Source organism: Neodiprion virginianus, chromosome 2 (genome assembly GCF_021901495.1).
Source record: "Neodiprion virginianus isolate iyNeoVirg1 chromosome 2, iyNeoVirg1.1, whole genome shotgun sequence".
Classification (NCBI taxonomy): Eukaryota; Metazoa; Arthropoda; class Insecta; order Hymenoptera; family Diprionidae; genus Neodiprion; species Neodiprion virginianus.
In genome coordinates, this window is record NC_060878.1 from 20501692 (window position 1) to 20521809 (window position 20118).

The window sequence follows — 20118 nt, forward strand, 5'->3', positions numbered from 1 at the left end:
GCCATCCGCAATTCTCCACACTTAACCTCAAATTTTCACTCAAACATGTTTTCAATTGTTTAATTTATCACTTAGTTTGTACAACAACAACTATACTTATGAACGTACCTCGCTGCTTTCAATTCAGAATTGTTTTTTGAAACATTCTTTTTGTTAATTATTACAGAAATATTCCTGAAGATGGTCGGCAGGGCCCGGCCGAAACGTCGGAAACGATTATTATGTTTACGTTTTCCAAATCATTGAACTTCTTTTCCTGACCGGAATTTTCGACTAATTTCATCTTCAATCAACCTCCTGGTCACGAACTTCTTCACAAACATTGATATAATTGAATATAAATACATTTACTCATCTATATATTATGCATTGATATAATTGAATATAAATGGAGGTAATTAAGTTAAATAATTGAATGAAATAAGGAAAAGATTATTTAAATAAATTGTTTTTTTTAAATTGAAGAATAATTAATTTTTATAAATTAAAAATATGAAATCAAATGAATAATCATTTATCCATTTGTATGTTTTCTTTCAACCTTATAATAAGTTCTAATCCATTGTATAAATGTTCCAAACTACAATTCATGAAGTAAATTGAATGGCATTTTCTGAATGAATAATATTTTTATTTTGATTAATACGTGAGCAAATAATTGAAAAATATATAGGATTTTTTTGATAATTAAATTTATTTTTAATATATATATATATATATATATATACTCACAATCAGTCGGTGCCCAAGATATAATTGCTTCAATAATGGTATATGTATAAATATTTAGCTATAACTAAGCTTGATTAACATACGTCCAGAAAATTTCTAAAACTTATTTGTGCAAGTCCTTCCATGTAGTCATGTTACCATAATCAATTGAATTTGGACGATGCAAAGAATTTCAAGTAAAGACAAATTCGTACATCATTTAACATTGTAAATACGAATACTATTGCTTATTGATTACTTTGATTCTTGGATATGAAGGTCACAACTCAAAACACTTTTTATCGTGTTAACGTTTCGGCCCTGGTGGGGGCCCTCCTCAGAACAATTTTATTTAAATATCTGTCACGAACAAAAATCAAATAATGTACAAATAGGTTTTGACAAAATAAGACATATTGGTGTAAATAATATGCAAGGATGTTAAAGCAAGTATAAAAGAGGAATTACCTCGTATGAGATGACACTTCCAATTACATAAATGCGTGTTAGTAATTGATGAATAAATAGAACAAAAAAACAATAAGGACAAAAACCGAAACACACTGCGTTTGCGACACGTAACTCCCACGAATTCATATTTATTGTTAGTTTGTTAAAATGAAATAAAACACACAGCCGTTATGGTTAAGTCCAGAGCACATAGGCACACGTCGGACATCTAGTATGCAGTGGGAGGGGGTCGATCACGATAGTTATCAGAGCAACGCAGAGTCAACGGGTTAAAAGGAAACCAAAAATTTTTTTGTTAAGGAGGTAAAATCGAGAGCAAGCTCAGTCGGTAATGTACAATTACAATGGTCGTATCACAGAGGTGTAAATATTACTTAGATGTTCTTTTTCTTGTTTACGGTTGACAGAATTAGGATGTGCTACAATATTGCACATTTCTAACAGAAGCCTATTGTAATACAAAGGTTCTACGTCAATAATGCTGGCTTGAGAATAATTAAAAGAGTGGTCAAAATCCTTGGCATGTCTCGTCAATGCAGTATAATTATCCTCATGTTCATGGATATTGCGTTTATGTTCAGTTATCCTGGTGTGTAGTTGTCTCCCAGTTTGGCCTATGTAAGCCATGTTGCAATGGTTGCAAGGTATTTTGTAAACTACACCCGAGCGCATACCCAGGGGTAAGGGGTCTTTACCCGAATCAAACATCGAGGATATATCATGTGCACATTTGCCCACAAATTGAATTTTGTACTTGGAGAATGTTCTGTTGAGTGACTCAAACAAGCCCGCAACATATGGGATGGCAATATAGCTTTTTTGATTGGTTTGTGTAATGGTTGTATCGAAATTGTTGTTAGAGATGGTAGATGACAAGATGGAATCATATTTAAACTTTATATGTTTGTTCAGCAGGCGAGGTGGATAGTCATTTTTACATAGTACTTGCTGAATCAAGGACAAATTTTTTTTGTGAAATTCCATACTTGAGAGTCGGATCGCTCTGTCAACTAGGCAATTTATCGTTCCAATTTTGTATGATCTGGGATGGTGAGAATGGTAATTTAAATACCTTTGTGACCAAGTAGCCTTATGAAACCAATCAGTGTTAATGAGCTGATTGTCATTAATAATCAGGACATCTAAAAAGCTAATTTGGTGATTAGACTCTAAATCAGATGTAAATTGTAGTCTCGGATGGCAACTGTTGAAAACTGAAAGCATTTCTGCGACTTTATGCGACGGGACAGCTGTAATTATGTCATATACATATCTGAAGAAGAATGAAGGCTTGAAGTCTAGTTTGTTAAGACAGTATTGTTCAAGGTCATCCAAAACCAAATCAGACAAAATTGGAGAGAGCGGTGAGCCCATCGGTAAGCCATACGTTTGAGCATATATGTTGTGGTTAAATTCAAATATGGCAGCCTTAAAACATATTTGCAATGCTTTTAAGAGTTCGTTAAGTGGGACCGGAATTTTGTCCACCAGCTGATGCCAGCGCTGTTTGACAGCGTTGATAGCAAGATCTTGTGGTACGTTAGTGAATAAGGATACAACATCCAGCGAAACTAAAATATGGTCAGCTGGAAGACGAAGGTCCCTAATAGCATTCACCACAGCAAAACTATCTTTTATCCGTGACAAGGGAGGTATGATGTTGTTACCTATACATTTACTGAGGAAACGAGCCAAATTAATAGTCGGACTATCAGTGAAGGACACAATAATTCGTACCGGTGTATCGGGTTTGTGAATTTTCGGTAGTCCGTAAGCTCTAGGTGGTAGGCAATCCGTTTTTGCAATTTGACGTCTCAGTTGATCAGAGATAAATTTGCTTTTAAACCACTCAGTTGTTAGTTTTTTTACTTCTTGTTGCAAAGTAGAGGTGAGATCGTATCTAACAACTTTGTAAAAAATATTGTTAGAGAGTTGTTGCAGCATTTTATCCTCGTACATTAGTTCGTTCATTACAACAGTCTTGTTTCCCTCATCCGCCTTCAAGAACAGTAAGGCCTGATTGTTGTTTTGGACGTTAACACGATAAAAAGTGTTTTGAGTTGTGACCTTCATATCCAAGAATAACAGGAATCAACAAATCTCCAAGATCAAGATAAATCGTCTTCACTATTGCTTATTATATAAGTAGTATATGGTTTATAGGAAGACGCTTCTTCTAACGCGACGTACAATACCGAAAAATAGTCTTTACGTGGTGAAATCTATAACTAATTTTTGAAGTTTTATTTTGTTCGGTTATCTTATTACTGGATTGCATTCCAACCCTCGAAATTATTAATTCTGAATTTGGATAACGGCTGTCTTTAATTTCCAATTTTTCAGTAAAGACATCTAATATTAAACATAGGTACAACATACAAGTTATTCGAGTATATATATATATATGTGTGTATATATATATATATATATATATATATATATGTGTGTGTGTGTGTGTGTGTATTATACATTAATATAATTGAATATGAATACATTTATTTATATGTATATTATACATTAATATAATGGAATATAAATGGAGGTATTTAGGTTAAATAATTGAATGAGATAAGAAAATAATTGATTTAAATGAATTATTTTTCTCAAATTGAAGAATAATTAATTTTTAAAAATCAAAAGTATGAAATTAAATGAATAATCATTTATCTATCCGTATGTTTTCTTGAAACCTTACAATAAGTTCCAATCCATTGTATAAATGTTCCAAATTACAATTCATAAAGTAAATCAAATGGCATTTTCTTAATGATTAATATTTTTATCTTAATTAATGTGTGAGCAAATACGTGAGAAATGTATAGGATTCTTTTGATAATTATATTTATTTTTAATGAATTTAATTAATGTAAAAAAAAATTTTTTTCCAAAAATTTCCCTTTTTGTAAAAGTAATTTAAAATTTATAATATATATATACATATATATATAAGTTTATATATGTATATTATACATGAATATATTGTACATTAATATATTATACAATAACATGATTGAATATCAAGACATTTATTTATATACATATTATACATTTATATAGTTGAATATAAATGGAGATAATTAGGTTGAATAAGTTGATAAAATGATGAATTAAATAATTTGAATGAATTATATTTCATGAATTGAAAAATAATTAATTTCTAAAAATTCGAAATACTAAATAAATAAATAATCATTTATCTATCCGTACGTTTTCTTTGAACCTCATAATAAGTTCTAATCCATGGTATAAATGTTCCAAATTACAATTCATAAAGTATATTAAATGATATTTTCTCAATGAATGATATTTTTATTTTGATTATTATGTGAGAAAATAATTAAAAGATATGTAGGATTTTTGTAATAATTATATTTTTCTTTATTTGAATCAATTGATGTAAAAAAAATTTTCTTTCAAAAATTTCTCTTTTTTTAAAAGTAAATTGAAAATTATAAAATATATATATATGTCGGAGTATCACAAATCTCGTTAAATAATTCCATTTTATAATGTATGAAGTGAATAAAAGGATATTTCTTTGAATATGAAACTAAACTAAATGAGCGTCAAGCGTAATTAGCAAGCTAAGAGTATAGCTGAATGACGGAATCTTAGCAACAGACAAATGGTTTGTTTATAACAACGCTTGGACGAAATCGACAGTTGCGGGTTAGCTAGAGAGCATACCAGACGTGTCGGGATCGTCACGCTAAATATGAATAATCAACGCCCAAAAGAACGCTTTACATCCTCTCCGCCTTTCCGAGGCTTAACGCCGACATCAGAAGTGGGATCTGGATCTGTTAACCCACCAGGAGCAAGCAAGGGTAACGAAGTAAAGTGGCGACTACTTCTTGAACAACAGAATCGTAATTTGCTCGCGTTATTACAAGTGATGAAAACTCCTTCAGTGAACAATAATAATAATGTGAGTCTACCGGAGTTTGATCCTGATAAACTGGAAGTGAACGCGAGATCATGGATAACAACCGCGGATATTTGTTTGGCTGATCAACCATTGCAAGGTGCATCCTTAATGATTGTGCTGAGTCGTGCTATGAGGGGACAGGCTTCGGCATGGCTGTCGCAGGTATCATATGCCGGGATAACGTGGATTGAATTTAAAGAATTGTTCGTATCAAGGTATGATTGTCCGGAGACTTCTGCTGCATTCTTGATAAATTTATCCAGCAGTAAACCTAAAGAAGGTGAGTGTATAGCGTCATATGCTGCATCGTTAATGAATTCATTAATGAATCAGTGGAAAAACTTGACCACTGAAGAGATAGCATTATCAACAACAATGGCGCATATTGCACGTTTTGAATCACGTGTTCAACGTCTTGCTTTCACTACTGATATTGTCACAAGAAATCAACTCCATAACGAGTTGAAAGCTATGTCATTTTTGAAACGAAGATCTTCAGATAGACTAATGAACGAAATGAGGGATTCGGGTTCAAACGATATCAGCATTTAAGTTGACATTCAAGATTAACACTTCTTGCTAGGCGAATTTGGTGAAATTTCAAGTGCATATACAGTCTTGGAATTTTTCAAATGAAGGTATATAGTTCAGGCCTTTCTGATTAGAAGTATGAACAAGGGGTTGAATTTGTAATTTTTATAGAACTCTAGAATACGCGGTTTGAAACTGAATTTGAAAGAGTGCGCCGAGGTCAAGACATAAGAAATGAGTACCTGTCACTGGAAGGAAGTGACAGAGGTATTGTGTACCCTGCTACTGGTTAAGTGCGGGAGGTCTCATCACTGGATTTAAGTGATTTGAGGTATTGTGTACCCTGTTTCTGGTTAAGAGCAGGAGGTCTCATCACTGGATTTAAGTGATTTGAGGTATTGTGTACCCTGTTTCTGGTTAAGAGCAGGAGGTCTCATCACTGGATTTAAGTGATTTGAGGTATCGTGTACCCTGCTACTGGTTAAGAGCGTTTGAGGTATCGTGTACCCTGCTACTGGTTAAGAGCGGGAGGTCTCATCATTGGATTAAAGAGATCTGAGTTTTTATGAGAAATTGAGTGAAAGAATGTTCTCACTTGGATGGCCTGAACTATGTTATTAACTTCAGAATACATAGTTTACCTATTTGAATTTGAATCGAAGGCCAGGGTGGCCGAGGCGAAAAATTATTGATATTTTGTTTTGTTTTCTTTTGTAGATGAATCACACGAGGACGTGTGATAGGTCAGAATGGCCGTGTCGGAGTATCACAAATCTCGTTAAATAATTCCATTTTATAATGTATGAAGTGAATAAAAGGATATTTCTTTGAATATGAAACTAAACTAAATGAGCGTCAAGCGTAATTAGCAAGCTAAGAGTATAGCTGAATGACGGAATCTTAGCAACAGACAAATGGTTTGTTTATAACAACGCTTGGACGAAATCGACAGTTGCGGGTTAGCTAGAGAGCATACCAGACGTGTCGGGATCGTCACGCTAAATATGAATAATCAACGCCCAAAAGAACGCTTTACATCCTCTCCGCCTTTCCGACGCTTAACGCCGACATATATATGTATATATATGTTTATATATACAATAATATACATATATATTATACATTCACATATTATACATCAATATAATCAAATACAGATACATTGATTTATATATATGTGTATATTATAAACATTAATATAATTGAATATAAATGGAGGTAATCAAGATGAATGATTTGATAAGATAAAAAAATAATTAATTCAAATAAATGAGTCTTTTCATATTGAAGAATAATTAATTTTTAAAAATTGAACATACTAAATAAATAAATAATCATTTATCTATCTGTATGTTTTCTTTGAACCTCATAATAAGCAATAATCCATTGTATAAATGTTCCAAATTACAATTCATAAAGTATATTAAATGGCATTTTCTCAATGAACGATATTTTCATTTTGATCATTATGCGAGCAAATAATTGAAAGATATTTATGATCTTTTGATCGATTATATTTTTTTTTATTTGATTTAATTAGTGTGAAAAAAAAATTTTTTTTTCAAAAATTCCTCTTTTTTTAAAAGTAAACTAAAAATTATAATATATATATATATAGATGTATATTATACATTAATATATTGTACTTCAATATATTATACATTAATATAATTGAATTCAAATACATTCATCTACATACATATTATACATTTGTATAATCGAATATGAATGGAGGAAATTAAGTTGAATAATTTGATAAAATAAGAGAATAATTGATTCAAATAATTCATCTCTCTTAAATTGAAGAATTATTGATTTTTTAAAATTGAACGTACGAAATAAATGAATAATCATCAATCTATACGTATGTTTTCTTTGAACCTTATAACAAGTTCTAATCCATTGTATAGATGTTCTAAATTACAATTCATGAAGTAAATTAAATGGCATTTTCCTAATGAATGATATTTTTATTTCAAATAATATGTGAGCAAATAATTAAAAAATATACACGATTTTTCGACAATTACATTTATTTTTCATGAATTCAATTAATGTGAAAAAAAATTTTTTTTTTCTTCAATTTCTCTTTTTTTAGAAGTAAATAACAATTATAATATATATGTACGCATATAATATATATATATATATATATGATATATATATATATAAATATATGTATATGTATATACATATATATTATACATTAATATAATTGAATATAGATGCATTCATTTACATGTATATGTATATCATAAACACTAATATAATTGAATGTAAATAGAGGTAATTGAGTTGAATAATTGAATAAAATGAGAAAATAATTAATATAAATGAATTACTTTCCATGAATTGAAGAATAATTAATTTCCAAAAATCAAAAATACGAAATAAATGAATGATCAATTATCTATATGTATGTTTTCTTTGAACCTCATAATAAGTTCCAATCCATTGTATAAATGTTCCAAATTACAATTCATAAAGTAAATTAAATGGCATTCTCCTATGAAAAATATTTTTATTTTAATTAATATGTGAGCAAATAATTGAAAAATATACAAGATTTTTTTTATGATTATTTTTGTTTTTAATAAATTTAATTAATGTGAGAAAATTTTTTTGTTTTCAAATTTCTCTTTTTATAAAAGTCAATTAACTATTATAATATATATACATATATATGTATATATATATGATATATATATATATATATGTATATATACATACATATATATTATACAATAATATAATTAAATATAGATACATTTATTCATATATATATGTATATTATAAACACTAATATAATTGAATATAAATAGAGGTAATTGAGTTAAATAATTCAATAAAATAAGAAAATGATTAATTTAAATAAATTATTTTGCTTGAATTGGAGAATAAATAATTTTCAAACATTAAAAATACGAAATAAATAAATAATCATTTATCTATCTGTATGTTTTCTTTGAACCTTATAATAAGTTCTAATCCGTTGTATAGATATTCCGAATTACAATTCATGAAGTGAATTAAATGGCATTTTCATAATGAATGATATTTTTATTTTAATTAATATATGAGCAATTAATTAAAAAATACGTCGGATTTTTAGAATAATTATATTCTTTTCCAATGAATTTAATGAGTATAAGAAAATTTTTTTTCCTTCAAATTTCTCTTTTTTTAAAAGTAAATCACAAATCATAATATATATATATATATATGTATATATTTCAATTTTATACAATAATATAATTGAATATTAATGGAGGTAATTGAGTTAAATAATTTGATAGAATAAGGAAATGATTGATTCAAATAAATTATTTATCTTAACGAATGATATTTATATTTCAATTAATATGCGACCAAATAATTAAAAAATACATAGGATTTTCTGGATAATTATATTTATTTTTAATGAATTTAATTACCGTAAAAAATTTTTTTTCCTTCAAATTTCTCTTTTTTCAAAAGTAAATTAAAAATTATGATACATATATGTTGTAACGTGGCATTTTTGATGCCCGTTACAAGGGGCTCCTTGAACCCTGGGCGAAACCAAAAATTTAGGAAATTCCGAAATTGCGTCGCGAAGTTTTTGGAGAAGAGCGCCAGGACTAGAGTCACGCATCCGAAACTACGAGAGGGGACACTTTAGCGACCAGCGTAAGATATTTCAGTTTTTTTTGTTTTTTTATTTTTCGAGCTACAACGGCATCAGGCAAGAAGTCGACACCGAATTCGAGGAAATTGCGAAGTGGCGGACTAGCAACAATTGCGAAGGAAGGATGTCGAGGCTGCGGAGGGGGAGCCGACGCAGATCCGCGCATCGCGGGAATCCAAGGTGGACGCGATTCCCGCTGGCGGCCGGCGCGCCGCAGCCTCTTCCCCTTCACCCCGCCAACAATTGACCGGCGGACTTGTGACGGACCGACTAGCGACGAGGGAGCACCACGCTCACCGCCAAGACGTCATGGAGCTGCGCGGAGGACGAGATTGCGAGCTAGCTTTAAGTTCTGCGCAGCGATGCGATCGAAGGTGCGCGTCGAGTTGCGCGATCGACGAAATCGATGACGGATCGATTATTGCGTATTCTTGGGGGTATGACGTCACGTGTGGGATGGCGTATCGAGATCCGTGTTGCGGCAGGTGGTAGGTTTTTGAAACCACTCTAGTCCTGGCGGTCGTGATTAGTAGTCACGTTTTGGGGGAGTTTTGCGAAGCAATGGAGTCGCCCAAAAATCGCAAGGGGAATGGAAAGGGGGTTGCAAGGATGTAGAAGGTAAGCGCTGCTTCTATCCCCGCGAGTGAATTTCGAGCATAATTGTGAAAAGGCTTGCCGAGTAACGGATAGCCGTTTTGGATTTGCGTTGTAGAGAAGTACTCGAAATTCTTTTGCCGATTCTTTTGCTTAATGCCGTAGCCTGAGTACGCGGGTTAGAGTAAAGTAAATTTTGAGTTTCTGAAAAAGTTGAGTAGAGTCACGGGTTTTAGTCGAATCTTTCTCGTTAGTGAAACCAAGTATAGCTGAATTTCGCCGTACCGGGTCGAGCCGCGTTATCGTTTTTTTTTTGTGTCACCTCTCGAGTAGGTCGGGAAGTACCGAATTGGAGTGCTCGGATTAGCGGGTAACGTTTTGGGGGATTTAGAAAAGAATTAAGTTCGGATGCGTTGCGATTGCGTATAGTTTAGGTTACGTTTAGTTGCGCCTGCATTGAGTTCTGTACCCGTTAGTTAAGATAATGTAGATTGAGTTGCGTTACTTTGAACTTGTGTTTAGTTGAAGTTAAATGTAGTGGTGTTTGCGCTTAGTTAAGTTTACGTTTAGTTAAGATAGTGTTTAGTCGAGGTTAGGTGATGTATAGTCGAAATTGCCGTTGCGTTGCGCAGCAGTTGAGACGAGAAGTTTGAGCATGGTGTATTAGTTGCGAGACCAGACGGCGCACCGTCGGATGATTACTTTTAGGTTCGTTTCGAGCAATAATCGCCATTGAGAACAAATGGCGAATTTGCAAATTGAGAACTGCGTATGAGAATTTTGTGATCGTCGAGTGACGTTTTAGTTAGGGAGCCGCGAGCTCATTAGAGTAAGAAATAGAGTAGGTTATGTGTAATTTTCTGTTTAGTTTTAGACTCGCGATGAGCGATTTTTGAATTATATTTTTTTTTGTTTTGTATCACCGCTATTGGGAAATATAAGATTTTATTTTACTTTTGTTAAATAGCGTGTGTATTTCGAGTGCCTCTCTCTCTCTCCAAAAATTACCCCTCCCCTCACCGTGGTACTGAGCTATCGGGCATATGCCCGAGGAATAGCGTATTAATGATTTCGAGGCGTGTTAATCACGCCAGGCGCCCAACAAAAACTTTGCGATATTGTTTTAGATCCAGGGTGCATCGTGGTCGCCAAATTATTGTGCACGCGGTAAGTCCTCGGTCATTTTCTCCGAGTGACCGAGGAGCGGGAAAAATCCACGTCACAATGTATATATTTGAATTTCATACATCATTATAATCAAATGAAAATACATTCATTTATATATATATAATACTTTAATATAATTGAATATAAATGGAGATAATCAAGTCAAATAATTTAATAAAAAAAAAGAAAATAGTTGATTGAAATAAATTGTTTTTCCCAATAAATAATATTTTTATATCGAATAATATGTGTGTAAATATTTGAAAGACATACAGGATCTTTTCAATAATTATATTTATTTTTAATGAATTGAATTGTCGTAAAAAAAATTTTTTTCCCAAAAATTTCTTTTTTCTCTAGAAGTAAATTCAAAATTATAATATGTATATATATATGTATATTATTATATATGTATACATGTATATATGTGTATATTATTCATTGACATACTTGAATATAAACGGAGGTAATTAAGTTAAATAATTTGATAAAATAAGAAAATAATTGATCAAATAAATTATTTCGTTTGACGGATAATATTTATATTTTAATTAATATGTGAGCAAATAATTGAAAAATACACAGGATTTTTTTGAATAATTATATTTATTTTTAATGAATTTAATTACTGTGAAAAAGTTTTTTTTCTTCAAATTTCTCTTTTTTTAAAAGTAAATTAAAAATCGTAATATATATATGTATGTATGAATTTTCATTTTATACATTAATATAATTGAATATAAATACATTCATTCATATATATAATCTACATTGATATAATTAAATATAAATGGAGATAATCAAGTCAAATAATTAAATAAAAAAAGGGAATAGTTGATTGAAATGAATTGTTTTTTCTAATAAATAATATTTTTATTTCAATGATTATGAGAGTAAATAATTGAAAAATATACAGGATCTATTCAATAATTATATTTATTTTCGATGAATTTAATTATCGAAAACAAAATTTTTTTTTCCAAAATTTGTTTTCTTTTTAGGAGTAAATTCAAAATTATAATATATATATATGTATGTATATTATTATATATGTATAAATGTATATATACGTATATTATACATTGATGTAATTGAATATAAATGGAGGTAATTAAGTTAAATAATTCAATAAAATAAGGAAATAATCAATTCAAATAAATTATCTTTCCTAACGGATCATATTCATATCTTAATTAATATGTGAGCGAATAGTTGAGAAATACGTAGGATTTTTTGGATAATTACATTTATTTTGAATGAATTTAATTACTGTGATATATTCATAAGATTATATATGTATTATAAATTAATATAATTTAGTATAAGTGGAGGTAATTAAGTCAAATAACTCAATAAAAATAGAAAATAATTGATTGAATAAATTGTTTCTCTCAATGAATAATATATTTTCTTTAATTAATATGTGGGCCAATAATTAGAAAATATACAGGATCTTTTCAATAACCATATTCATTTGTTATGAATTTAATTATTGTGAAAAAATTTTTTTTTGTAAATTTTTCTTCTTCTAAAAGTGAATTCAAAATTATAATATATATATGTATATGTATACCATTATATATGTATGTATGTTTATATTTGTATATTATACATAAATATAATTGAATAAAAATACATTTATTTCGATGTATATTATACATTATTATAATTAAATATGAATGGAGGTAATTATGTCAAATAATTTGATAAGAAAAGGACATAATTGATTAAATAAATTATTTTTGCTAATGAATAATATTTTCTTTTCAATCAATATGCGAGCAAATAATTAAAAAATATTCAGGATCTTTTCAATAATATTATTTTTCTTTTTGATGAATTTCATTATCGTAAAAAAAATTTTTTCATCGAAAATTTCTTTTCTTTTAAAAGTAAATTCAAAATTATAATATATATATATATTGTAACGTGGCAGTTTTACTGCGCGTTCCACACGGCTCCCCGAACTCTAGACGGACCACAGACTTAGGGAGCACGCGAAGTAGACCGCGGCTCATTTCGAAAAAGAGCGCCAGGACAATAGTCACGCATCCGAGACTCTAAGAGGGGACCATCGCCGGTTTAGCGAATAAGACTTTTCAGGAATTTTGTTTATTTTTTTTTTGGGTGGCGAGTAAATGCGGCTTCGGACAGGGGATCGGCAGCAAATTCGAACGATGTTACTGGATGGCAATCGCGGCGGATCGCGACGAAAGGAGGGCCTCGCACGAGGCTACGGAGAGAGCGTCAACGGAGAGCTCTGCCGCGAGGGAATCCAAGGCGGACGAGATTCCCGTTGGTGGCCGGCGAGCCGTAGCCCCCCCCCTCCGTCGCCTAACTGACGACAGGTGCCCTCGCGAAGTCATCACCACGCCACTGCCAAGCTACGGGGTACACGAGACTGGTCAGCCAATCAACACCCCGCGACAGCGGAATCCAACGATAGCGATACGCTAGATTGTAAGAATTGCGTAACGAGAACCCCAATGCGAGCGGGAAAATTTTGACTAGGGATGACGCCTATGTTCGGGGCATGTTCGAATTGCGGCTCCGATTTGCAGGACCCGGCACTTGAGTCCTGGCGACCGATAGCGTTAGTGGCGAGAAAGTGTAGAAAAAGTAAAGTTATTGTGTTTGGGATGGCTGAGACAGGCGTAGGGGAGTTTCTGGTGTGGCTGAGGAGCGGTAAGCGCTCATAATTCTTTGCGGGCATATTTTGAGCGCAAGTTAAATTGGCACACCGATAAACGGTCGGCCCACGCAATTTTAGAGTTAGAGGAGCGCTCGAAATCTGTTTGCCGATCTCCTTGAGGATGACCGTAGCCTGAGTTTTCGCGATAACGCGTAGAGTCAAGGGGATCCCTGTAAAGTCTCGCGTCGAGTCACGGTTTCGCGTGGGGAACAATTTCGGAGTGAAATTGAGTGTGGCCAAATTCCGCTGCACAGGGTCTCGTCGAGTCTGCGTACGTAAAAAGGGTGGTGAACTTAGAGGGAATAGAGACTTCGACTTGAGCTCGGATGCGTCATAATACGCTATACACTCGCGCGATTAGAAAAGCTTTCTAGAGCGATTAATTTGGTCGCGATTAGCGCGTCGAGGCACGTCCTTTTTGATTTAGTTTATGCATTATTGTGCATCAGCAAAGTGGCGACTAGCGCCCGTAGAAATAAAATACCAGCTAGATTTAATCAGAACTGCGATTAGCGCGTCGAGTACGATCTAGATTACGTTTTTGTTTAGCAGTTTATAATTAAGTAACGATTAGCGTCGTAGTTGAGGCCGATCGCGGGCAGCGCGTCGAGTCCGATTTTGTTTTTGGTTTTTGCGAGTTAAGATATTGTTAAGACGGCGACTAGCGCAAGAAGGCCGTAGAGGTCTCCTAGATTTATTCATTTTTTTTTTATTTTTTTGATTTTGTTTGTTTCTCCCTTTCTTATTTCTTTTGGATTAAATTTAACCCGTTGTATTTGGAATCGCGAAGGACGACTTGCGCAGTCGTATGATTATTTTTATTTTTAATTTTTTTTTTGTACCATCGCTAACGAGAAATATATTATTGGAATTTTATAGTGATTTGGCCAAACCACGCATTGGCTTACTTGTGTTACATCTCTCTCTACCCAAAATTTACCCCTCCCCTCTCCGCGGTACTGAGCTATCGAGTATATGGTCGCGATATTTCGCATTACCGATTTCGAGGCGTGTTAATCACGCCAGGCGCCCAACAAATCTCGCGGTATTGTTTTAGGTCCAGGGTACATCGTGGACGCCGATTTATTGTGTACGAGGTAAGTTCTCGGTTATTTGCTCCGAGTGATCGAGGTGCAGAAAAATCCACGTCACAATATATATGTATCTTATTATATATGTATATATGTTTATATGTGTATATTATAGATTAATATAATTAAATATAAATAAAGGTGATTAAGTTAAATAATTTAATGAAATAAGAAAAGAATTGATTTAAATAAATCATTCGTCTCAACTGATAATATTTACATTCTAATTATTATGTGAGCAAATAATTGAAAAATACGTAGGATTTTTTGAATAATTATATTAATTATTAATGAATTTATCTATTGGGAAAAAATTTTTTTTTTTGCGAATTTCTCTTTTTCTGAAAGTAAATTGAAAATCATAATATACATATATATATATTTGTACATTATACAATAATATAATTAAATATAAATACATTTATTTGTATATATACTGTGCATTCATATAATTAAATGATTAAACGAACTTACCAAGTGAAGTTCTATCATAATTGTATGAAGCGCCTCTTCCGAGATGATCAACTGGTAGTGCCCCTACTCCACACCGATGTCGCCACATATTTCATAGTTATATATCGAAAAAATCGGCCCTGCACCTTTGTTTCCTAGATCTAGACATTCTCTGAAAGCGTTGCCGTTGTATTAGGGGTATGTAATCGTTTATTAGATGGGTATTTTGGGTGGGTGTTGATCATCTCGGAAGAGGCGCTTCATACAATTATGATAGAACTTCACTTGGTAAGTTCGTTTAATCATTTAATTGTATTGCGCGTCTCTTCCTCGAGATCAACTGGTAGATGTTTAAAGCTAATAACGGCAACCAATATTATTTATTAGTTTTGTGTTATACGTTGTGTCTTAACACTACTAATATTATTGCGAGTTCAAGATCGCTCGTGCATAAGAATCCTTATCTCTACTGACATTTAAATGATAAAATTTTGCGAAGGTTTCAGATCCCGTTGTCCAGCCTGCAGTTTTTCTTATCGTTTCTATATCGATGTTGTTTCTTTTCGCTGTAGACGTGGATGCGTAGCGTGTGCTGTGTGCTGTAAATTTGTCCGTATTTACTCCGCTATTTTTCAATGTTAATTTGACCCATCGACTCAGGGTTTGCGATGAGACGGCTTGAAATGGTTTTTTGAACGATAGGAAGAGATCTATCTTGGAGCCTCTTGAGGTTTTTGTTCTCTCCAGATAGTTTTGTAAGGCTGATGCCGAACAAAGTTTTTCGTCTTCCGCGTAGAATGGTATGATTAATAGCGGCTGTTTTCGATTAGCGCCCGTAGTTTTGATTCGATCCGGGATTCTAATCTCGAACGCATTTCCCACTCTTTGAATATTCTCGACGTTTATTTTTGAGTATGTTTGCATCCTATGTCCCGTGACTAAGGCTAGCAGGGTAATCAGTTTCATGGTTAAATCTTTCAGCGAGAGATTTTCATTTTTTGGCAGAGACTTGAAATAATTAAGAACAATCTTTGGTTCCCAGATTGAATCGTATTTTGGTCTTGTTGGTCTCAAGCTGTGTACTGCTTTGAAAAACCTTTTGATATGGTGATCTTGTCCCACTTCCGGCCCGATAATAAGCGAAATTGCGGATCTGAGGGTGTTGAGCGACCCATGGGAGGCTCCCGTGTCGTATGTTTTTGCGAGGAATTTTAAAATATCTGACACCGTTGCTTCGTATGGAGAAATGTTATTCTCGGAACAATGGATCCACCAGCGTTTTAACGCGCCGTCATATTGTTTAAGCGACGATTCGCTTACGGATGATGTCATGATCTGGATTGCGGTTTCTGGTAATTTTCTCCTTGCGAATGCCTGCTCGATAGCTTGCCGGCAACCAGAGAAATGTTCTGCCAAATTGCGTGAGGTTCCCTGTTAGAACAAATTATTAAGTTAATATTAGGTTTGAAGACAATGGGCTCTGCAACGAGCATTGCCTGAAATTTGGGGTACCATGGTTGAGCTGGCCACTCTGGTACTACTACGATCCCTTGCGCTTCTTCGCATTCGATTTTTTGTAGTGTGCGTAAAATTAGTGAAAAGGGTGGAAAAGCGTAGAAATATTGGTTCCATGGGACCGTAAAAGCGTCTACCGCTACAGACCCAGGGTCTCTTCGCCAAGAAATGTATTTTTTGCATTTCGCGTTTTTTCGACTTGCAAATAAGTCTATCTCAGGCATCCCGAATTTTTCAACAATCGTTCGAAAAGTTGTGTTTTTTAGTTCGAATTCGGTTTCCGGTTCCAATCTGCGGGATTCTACATCCGCTTCTACGTTCATTTTTGAACTTATATAAGACGCAAATACCCATATGTTTTTATTTTCGCACCAATCCCAGATATCTCTTGTTACTTTATTTAAGTGGGGGTATTGAATTCCTCCTTCTCGATTGATGTACGAGATCGCGGTTGTATTGTCTATTCTAAGGAGTATCTGACGGTTTTCTAAGTTTTTCGCGAAGCATTTGAGGCCAAAAAAGGCTGCCAATAACTCGAGGTAAATTATGTGGGACAGACGCTCGTTCTCATTCCAGTGTCCGTGAGATCTTTCGCCTTTGCAAAATACTCCCCATCCCGATAGCGAGGCGTCCGAAAAGATCTCAAGAGTAAAATTCGAATCTCGAATTGGGTTTATTGAGGATTCAATCTTTGATTCCCACCAGGTGAGATCCGGCGAAAGAGTTTCCGGTACCTTCATGTATCCCTCATATTTTCCCCCGTTGGATCTGAGGGTTAAGTATTTTGCTCGCTCAAAAGCTTTAGTATGGCCCCAGCCGTAGTTGACCGCAAAGCACGCTGACACTAAAGTACCGAGGAATTGTGCGAATTCCCGAATTTTTACGGAATCTCGAATTTTCAACTGTGCGCTTTTTTCTTTGATACTTTCTTTTTTCTCTTTTGTTAATTCTACAGTCCATCGTACGGAATCAAAATAAAACCCTAAAAATTTGCAACGTTGGGACGGTGTGATTTGACTTTTATTTTCGTTTATAATGAATCCTAGTTTTTTCAGGAGTTTGCAAGTCTCTCTGACGTTATCTTGGCACGTGGTGTACGTGTCTCCAAAAAGTAAAAAGTCATCGAGATATATCACGGATAAATATCCTCTTTTCCTCAGATGCGAAATTACTGGTTTCATTATTTTCGTAAAAACCAACGGAGCGACGCTAAGGCCGAACGGCAAACATGTAAATTCAAAATATTGTTGATCTAACTGGAACCGTATGTATTTTCTGTGTGTTTTCGCGAGTGGAATCAGGTAATACGCGTCTTTAAGGTCCAAAGTGGCCATAAAGCACTGAGGGCTTATGAGTCTGAGAGCTGTTTTCCGGTCTTCCATTTTGAAATGTTCCGTTATGACGAAAGTGTTCAGTTCCTTCAAATTTATAATCAACCGCTTCGAACCGTCGGGTTTCGGTCGTAGAAAAATGTTTGAGATGAATTGATTTTTTGCCGGATTACATTTAGCGATGGCTCCTTTTTTGAGCAGATCGTCTATTAGTTTTAAGGTTTCTTGTTTTTCGGAGGGAGACCGCGCGGGTTCGATAGGCACCCTGTTTTGTTCGACTGTTACTGAAAACGGTATTTTGTATCCCTCGACCCATGAAAGGATCTTTTGATCCGACGTTATTGCTCGCCAATTTTTTAAGAAAAATTGTAATCTACCTGCCGTGATACCTACAAGGCTTACCGACGTCGGTTCTGAGAGTTGTTGTCTCTTCGCTGATACGGTTTGTGGTGTGATTGGCTCGGCTGTGTTCGCTGGGATGGGTATTTCTTCTGCGCTTGAAATCCTGTGTATTTCTGCCCCCCGGTCGTTCCCGATTGTGTTTTTTGCGCTTGGTAACGCGGCGGGGTCTTGAAGTTTTTTGAGTTCTTTGGTGTTTGATTTTTTGTTGCAGGTTTTAGCTCATTAAGTGACCGTTCCAAGTTTTTGGCTGACCGCAACCGATCTTCGAGATCCTTTCCGCATAGCCATTCGTCTGTTGTTGAATTTTGCAGTGCGTCCTTCACCGATATTTTTAACGGCGCTAAGATAAGACTTTTCCTTACTGCGGTTTCTTCGCGTTGAAGATCTGCAAGAAGTCTCGCCGTGTCGCTGATCGATTCTATTAATGCAAGGTCGGCATCGTTATCCCTTTTTATGATTGTTGCCAAAGCTTTTCCTTGAGCGGAAAGGCATGCTGCAATCCTCTCTTGTTTTGAGATGATGCGGTTATCTCGTTTTACGACCGCCTCCGTTGAGGCCGCTTTTAGCTCGGGATTCACTTTTGGCGGATCAATGAACATGCAGTTGCTTGGCGGAAGGTATTTTTCGATGATTGACGTCTTTAGCTCTGGTGGCAGACCTTGTTTGAATATTTCCTCCCATCGCACTGCGATAGGTTTTGGAAGTTCCGGTCCCAGGACCCTGTCTGGGGCAATCCGTTTCCCCATAGCTTTGAGGACGTTTTCTGCCAGGCCCCCTGACTCATCGACTCCTGGGTTCGGTGGTGTCTCAGCTCTCGTAGTTGTGGGATCGACGTCTTCAGCGCGTCTCGCGTCTCCCTGTGGTTCGACGACGGGTACTTCCCCGGTCGCTGTATCGTCGGCTTGTGAACCTGAGGCCCGACCTGTATGCATGAATGAGGAATATTTTCTATGTGATACATCACAGTTGCGGCTTCGTTTCAATAATGTTCGTGTAAATATATATATACATATATATATTTATACATTTTTGCCATCGCTACAGCTTCCTCGATTGGTTGAAACCTTACGAGTGGCATTGTTTTGGATTTTCCAATTTGTTGGGCATGAGTTACAACTCCTCTCTAAGGGCTACAGCCCTTGCAGAGTGCCGAAATCGCTACAGCAAAATGATCACGCTTGACGGGTAAGACGACCTAGCCTGCAAAATATTTCCCTTTTCCTCTCCCATTCATGGGGATTTCGAGGACAGCGGGGAGACAACTTACCATTTTCCATATTATTTCGTTAAAAACTGTCAGTTTCCCAATTTCTCGTCAGGGATTCATAGCCGCGTCTTCTCTTTCCGAGGTTATAATCTCGCGGCGAGCGCGAGTCGGACGATGACGACGATGCGTGCCTGCGACGCCGTTTCTTTTTCGACTTTTTCTTCGCCAATTTTCGTTCCAATCGTTTTATTCGTTTTTCCAGAAGTCCTCCGTCGTTTTCTTTTCCCGAATCTGTACTTCTGCTCCGGTTCCGGAACATTTTTAATGTTTTCTGTGTACTTTATTATTTTATTTATTA

At 34.5% G+C, this 20118-nt stretch overlaps 2 protein-coding genes across 2 annotated transcripts; both read right to left on the bottom strand.

Annotated features, from left to right (window-relative positions):
* Window positions 1–2090: 2090 nt before the first annotated feature.
* Window positions 2091–3153, bottom strand: LOC124297747 (uncharacterized). The gene is made up of 2 exons (XM_046749059.1): window positions 2255–3153; window positions 2091–2130 (listed from the first exon to the last, which is right to left on the bottom strand). The coding sequence occupies exons 1-2, from the start codon at window positions 3151–3153 to the stop codon at window positions 2091–2093; spliced, it is 939 nt and encodes a 312-aa protein (XP_046605015.1).
* A 12575-nt stretch (window positions 3154–15728) lies between these two features.
* LOC124297748 (uncharacterized) lies at window positions 15729–19830 on the bottom strand. Its single transcript, XM_046749060.1, has 4 exons — window positions 19821–19830; window positions 18554–19475; window positions 16802–18416; window positions 15729–16736 (listed from the first exon to the last, which is right to left on the bottom strand). Exons 1-4 carry the CDS (start codon window positions 19828–19830, stop codon window positions 15729–15731), a joined length of 3555 nt encoding a protein of 1184 aa, XP_046605016.1.
* Between the last annotated feature and the right edge of the window lie 288 nt (window positions 19831–20118).

Excerpts from the sequence above, each read along its gene's own strand:
- LOC124297748 (XM_046749060.1), bottom strand. Across the intron at positions 18,417-18,553 it reads AACTCTCAGAACCGACGTCG|GGTGCCTATCGAACCCGCGC; the intron begins GTAAGCCTTGTA and ends CGAACAAAACAG. Across the intron at positions 16,737-16,801 it reads CATGGTACCCCAAATTTCAG|GGAACCTCACGCAATTTGGC; the intron begins GCAATGCTCGTT and ends TTGTTCTAACAG.
- LOC124297747 (XM_046749059.1), bottom strand. The coding sequence starts at position 3,153 with ATGAACGAACTAATGTACGAGGATAAAATGCTGCAACAACTCTCTAAC. Across the intron at positions 2,131-2,254 it reads AAGGCTACTTGGTCACAAAG|CAAGTACTATGTAAAAATGA; the intron begins GTATTTAAATTA and ends TCCTTGATTCAG.